Below are 5,921 nucleotides of genomic sequence, written 5' to 3' on the forward strand. Positions count from 1 at the left end.
GATTGGTTATTTTGGTGGGTCGGTTCTGTCAGACAGCACAGCTGATCCAATCTAGTATGAAACATTTAAACGCTTGCTTCAAAATGAGAGGGATCATTATTTTAGAGCACGATAAACCCTGGACTTGAACAAATACCACCCCAGGAAAGGTTTCTTAGCAGCCTTTACGTAGGACTGAATTTAAACCTGGATTTGAAACAATCCTATAGGATACATTTCTCAGAGAACACCAAATGAGATTATGCTATATTTAAACTAGAAAGAAACGCAAGCATTCACAGGAATAACCAATCTGATCCTATTCAATCCTTAAAAGGGACAATGAATAATGTCATATTTAGCCATTATTTCAAAAGAAACCGTGTTCCTGCACAACCTAGCGGATGGATATTTAATTAGTGCATAAGCATTTTAATAAATTAATTTTCATAATCAGGACAGAAAGCATGTTTTTTTAATGCTTTTATTTCAAATAAATCATCCATGTCAGCAATATTAAGCTCAGTCTCACCCAGCTGTGAGTACATCTTGCAGGTACTACTATTTACATGTATGCATTTGCTTATAAAAAGGTATATACACGACTGTTAAATCACACAAAACACGTAAGATATTGAACATGCCATCTATTTTCATAAGGGTGGGGGGAAGGGAGGGTACACACAGGTAAACTTATTGGGGAACATTGGAGTTGATGATACTTTCAAGCAATGAAGTCCAGCGGCCTGTTAAATCCACCCTTTCTGTTCATGTACTGCCTGTAAAATAAATATATAAGAAAACATTATATCACTGTTTCCCTCCCAACACACACAGATTACATCATCGAGCACCAATGGGAGCGTTGGCATCTCTGCATAGAAACACCTGCGGAGGTGATTGGCTACTTTAACAGTGATAGATGCTGAGAGTGCACACTGTGAAGAGGGGGGCAGAAAAATTGACGTAACTCAGCAACACGACTAACAGCTGGGGCTCCAAAAGAAACTTTAAAAAGGATCTGTCACTAACAAAGGAAAGCTTATGAAATATCCAAAGAGACGTGCTGCACTGCACAGACACGGCACAACCAAACAACTACAAATGCTTGTTTCTGTTCAATGACCTACCTGTATTTTCTCTTCATGGTCACATTGACGGCATACGCGTTACTTGAGCCATCAGTCTTCTTCCCCTGTGTAAAAACAATGTTACTGCATGACATATCACGAAACAAACTTTTAAAAAACATTCTTAGCTAAACATGACAGTGTACAGATGAAGCTGAATTGGGTCAAGCTCATGATAGCAGTTGGAATTCTCTAAATATGCATTTCACGGAACTGAAGGATTTTGATCAGTGGAAAACAGTTTTGTTAATAGGACACAAACCCAGTGGCCTGCCAGAGGAACCTCTTTATCAACAATAACACTGCTAGTGTTCAATGGACTGAGTTTTGAAGTGACCCTTTTCAACCCACTGTTTGATCTTTGTGATTATATTAAGCTTACCAACTCTTATTGGATAAACAGTTTGCCCAACCACAACTATTAGCTTATAATTGCAACTATTCATCCACTTCTTGTAACTGCTACTCTTTATTTAGTGATTACTTTAAGTCTATCCACTTATTTTCCCCTTTTGATCATTTTCATAATAGACAGGTTTCATACCATTTAGAATGTTAATCTATTCTTATAGCTAACAATTTGATTTGATTGAATCTTTATTTTTAATGTGCCTGTTATTCTGTTTTCTGTCAAGATGATCCCACATTGCTTCAATAATGTTGATGCTCGGCTATCTAACCGGGTGTGCTTTGGCAGTGTGACTGGGTCATGCTAAACAATGAAGCCCTTGCCAGTCACATGCTTCCCAGATGCTATTACATGGTTGATTAAAATGATGGTACTTTTCTGTGTTCATACTGAACAGCACTGCTTGAAGTGCAGCCCCAAACCACAAAAAAGCCTCCACCCTCTGTTTTAGATTGCTGCAGACACTCAGTGTTGTACCTCTATTCATGTACAAACATTTCAGTATGTGTCAATTATGTCAATTTTTAACCGTTTTAAGCCCACCATAGAACCAAGTCCGCCTGAGCTTATCTTTACATTATTACATGCTGTAGTGCCATTTTTGGAGCATTTCCAGTTGCTATACATCAATAAAATCATTATATCCTAAATTTAAATCATACGAATGCAATATGTCCATAGTAACTACATAAATACCAAAAATGTGCAATAAACTAAAAAAGAAACTGAAAATTGTTTTTTTTTTTACAAATTTTTCTAGTTACAGAAACTTCAGAGGTACATCCCCCAAAACTGTAAATGCAAAGTTTCACAAAATAGTTCCCAGCCAAAGGAAATTTATTTTGAGTGTCTTTATAATTTCATTTTTGAGATACACTCATTTTTACAACCTGCAGCAAAAACGAAAATATAATAGGGATTTGAAAATAGTTATGCAAATTGGAGCGTGCACGCTCCAATTTGACAGATAAGCAGGGGGGAAAAAAGAACCATAACTCAAAAACAACAGTATTCCCCTAAATAGAAAGAGTCAAGGGAAAAATGTGAAAAATGTCCCCTTTATTTAAACAAGGACAACCTGCTTTTTACAGCAGCTGCTCTAATCAATTTCATCAGTGCCAATGTGCTTTTGGAAGTTCCATTTCAATCCACTGAAATAAATGCAAACATACTGTGTGTGTGTGTGTGTGTAGTGAACTTTATTAGAAATAAACTGCACCCCCTTGTGGCTGCATAACACATAGAACAACTCTCACCTTGCTGGTATCAAAGTTCCCAAATCCCATAAGCTTCATCATCTCAATCTCCTCCTCCGTTTTGCCCTGCATGTCCTCCGCTATTTAAAAAATAGAAAAAAAACATTGAATTTAGTCTCTGTTACTACAAAATGCCTGAAAAACTAAGATTCCTGCTTAATGTGCAAGTGTATAAATAATGTCTGATACCTGAGATCTGAATGGGCTTTGCCGTCTTTTCCTTTGAGTCTTTGCGCTCATCATCTCGTCTCTCCTTTTGTCTCGAAGGAGAGAGGGAGGAGGATCGATGACGTCGGGGAGACCTGCAAAAGGAGCACAGTGATGGCTGCAGGATGGGTTATCACATCTAATCAGAGCAAATAAGGCACTTTGTGGTGCTCTTGTATTGTTTAAAAGAATCTCGACAAAAAGTTTGTTAACAAAGGGCAAAGAAAATCACAAGTGCACCACTACTCATCTGAAACAACACTTCTCTGTGATAGTAAACTGGAAACTGCCGTTTATTTAGTATATACTAACAATACTCATTGTGACCAAAATCTATCACAGCTCTGCATGGGTAAGGTCTCTAAAATAGTAAATGAGGTGGAAATATTAGTCTTGAAAACAAAGTTTCTCTAAACACAAAAACAAATACACCAACAAACAAAAATTCACCTTGAGCGTCTCCTGTGAGGAGACCGTGAGCGACTCCTGCGACGGTCCCGTTCCCGATCTCGAGAGCGATCCCGCTCCCTTCGTCTTCGCTCACGCTCTCTAGAAGTTGAGCGGGAACGTCTTCTTTCTGGAGGACGAAATGACATCATGGCATTAACTGAAGCGTCTTGAACAGCAGACTGGCATCTATATACTGTAGCAGTCTTAAAAATCCAAACGTCGGCTATTTTCTTCTGTACTGTGTTGGATTTCTGCCATACCATATAAAATAAAATGTCTAAATCTCACATATAATTGGGAAAAACTGGTTGAAATTTAACAACTTTTTTTTTAGAAATAACTGTTTTGCTATTACTTCTGTAGGATGGAGTATTATGTATTTTCATAGGTACTGGTATCATGTCTGAAATTGGGCCAACCATAATCAGCACACAATTTCTTGCTACTTACCTTGGTTGTAGTAAAAAGCAAACCGAGTACAAGGTGCTAAATTAGTACCAGTTCATTTGCCATTTATAGTCAAAAGTACCATTTAGGAACCCACCAGACGTGACCATAGCATAGACTTTCACCTTTAATTTATAGGGTTTAATAAAAAAAATGTTGCATTAACTATTTAGCAAAAATTGAAATGACAGTGAGAGGCTATGAGATATTATATCCGCTTCATGCGTGAGAGTACAACAAGCATACAGTCCTCGACTGACCCTGAAACTGCTTGTTAGTCCACTATGCATCAATTTTTAACCTCTAAAAATAGAGGACCGTGTATTGGATTTCCCAAACTGATCATACAAAAATCTCGGGAAATTAAACTGTAATTTGTCCAGCAGATTTTCTGTATCTTTGAATCAAAGCTGTATCTTTGCAAAACACACGTTAATTATCCTGATAAATCACGCAGAAATATATATTTTTAACATGCAGTTTTTTTATTCCAAAAAAACCCCAACCAAACAAAAAAAACAAAACAAAAAACAAAAACCCTACATCAGACCCAAAAATGCACTGCTGGTTAGGATGGCGTCTTCTCCTCCCGTGGACCCCTGGAGAGTGTTTTTGTTTATCCCCCATTTTATGCACAGTACGTGAACGCAGCTCGGGAATCGTATCGAAGCTACTGCGAGTTCTCCACACATCTAGAACCTTTTGTTAATACGACAACCCAGTCGATGCACACAGTTACAATTAAAATATCAGTTTTGCTTCTAGTCCCTTTGAGGTATAGGTTATTATCTTTATCAGGCAGAAAAACGCGATTTCATAAAGCACATTTACTTCTCGGCGTGTTGGCGAAGAGACGACGTTAACAGAAAAACAGCTAGCTACTTCAGTTTCTTACCTCGTCTTGGAGGAGTTCGACTCCTGCTCCTACCCATTCTCCGAACAGATAAGATACTAGACTCACAAAAAATGGAAAATAAATGTAATACAAATCAGCTGGAAGTTATTTGTATGTCGCTGGTGGATGCTACTAAATGCTACTCCAAACCGGTCTCTTTTTTTTTTCTTGAGCTTCGTATGCAAGTTTCCGGTCACGTACAGGAAGAAGAGCGCCCTCTACCAACCTGGAGGATAGTTTTCTTGTTTGGTGGCATAGCCTTTATGATGTTAACCAAAACATCCAAGACCAGCTAGTAATGAATAAAAGCTGTTGTTCATTCTTCTTCTTCTTCTTTTTAAAAAAATGAATAGTATTTAATGACACATGTGAAGTGCAGAGCTGTAGTAACCTCAGAGAGAAAAAACTGAAGAGACAAACCATGAGGGTATAAGTAAGATGGCAACTGTAGTACTGCATGAAGGAGTCAGGAGTGGTACATAAGAATGCCAGAGTGGTGCAGGATGGATACGAAGATAGTGAGAGAGTGGTGATGTGTGCACTAGGAGCAACAGATGGGTTACAGGTGGGGGTGGGATTACAGGGATCGACTCTAAGACCCTTCTTGTTTGCAGTGGTCATTGACAGGTAGGAGGTCAGGCAGGAGCCTCTGTGGACTATGACATGGTTCACATGGTGGTCTATAGTGAGAGTAGGGACCATCTCTCAAGGCTGAAATGGTTTTGGCATGTGCCGAAGATGGATAGCGATAGATATACTGGGCAAAGGATCTTGGAGATAGGGTTATCTAGGAAAAGAGGAAGACCACAAAGAAGATTTGTGGATTTAGTTAAGAAGTACATGAAGAGGACTGGTGTGACAGAAGAAGATGCTAGGGACAGGGTGAGATGGAGCCAGATGATCTGCTGTGGCGACCTCCAAAGGTAGCAGCTGAAAGAAGCAGCAGCAGCATTTAAACAGATCGTGTGCATTAGCTTTTAAATTAATAGCAGTGGCTGTCTTAGGTATTTGGCTGACTTTGAATTCAGTTCCATCATCCAGCATGTAAATGCTTTTGCAATCATACTTTTGAGGTATCCTTACCTCAAGGTTGTATGGGAAGGAGGAAGAAAATTTAAGCAGAGAAAGAAACAGAGACAAAAAAAATG

At 38.7% G+C, this 5,921-nt stretch overlaps 1 protein-coding gene across 1 annotated transcript; it reads right to left on the minus strand.

Moving 5' to 3' along the window:
- Positions 1-449: 449 nt before the first annotated feature.
- On the minus strand, positions 450-4,974 carry snrnp27 (small nuclear ribonucleoprotein 27 (U4/U6.U5)). Its single transcript, XM_082553708.1, has 6 exons — positions 4,774-4,974; positions 3,432-3,558; positions 2,964-3,076; positions 2,775-2,854; positions 1,110-1,174; positions 450-758 (listed from the first exon to the last, which is right to left on the minus strand). Exons 1-6 carry the CDS (start codon positions 4,808-4,810, stop codon positions 704-706), a joined length of 477 nt encoding a protein of 158 aa, XP_082409834.1. The 5' UTR covers positions 4,811-4,974; the 3' UTR covers positions 450-703.
- Positions 4,975-5,921: the final 947 nt, after the last annotated feature.

This window comes from Aulonocara stuartgranti, assembly GCF_965226115.1.
Source record: "Aulonocara stuartgranti genome assembly, chromosome: 12".
Lineage (NCBI taxonomy): Eukaryota > Metazoa > Chordata > Actinopteri > Cichliformes > Cichlidae > Aulonocara > Aulonocara stuartgranti.

What these genes read in the sequence shown, in the direction of transcription:
- snrnp27 (XM_082553708.1), bottom strand. Translation starts at nt 4,810, where the DNA reads ATGGGTAGGAGCAGGAGTCGAACTCCTCCAAGACGAG. An exon ending in TCGAACTCCTCCAAGACGAG is followed by an intron (nt 3,559 to 4,773) that starts GTAAGAAACTGA and finishes TTCGTCCTCCAG; the next exon opens with AAAGAAGACGTTCCCGCTCA. An exon ending in ACCATGAAGAGAAAATACAG is followed by an intron (nt 759 to 1,109) that starts GTAGGTCATTGA and finishes TTTATTTTACAG; the next exon opens with GCAGTACATGAACAGAAAGG.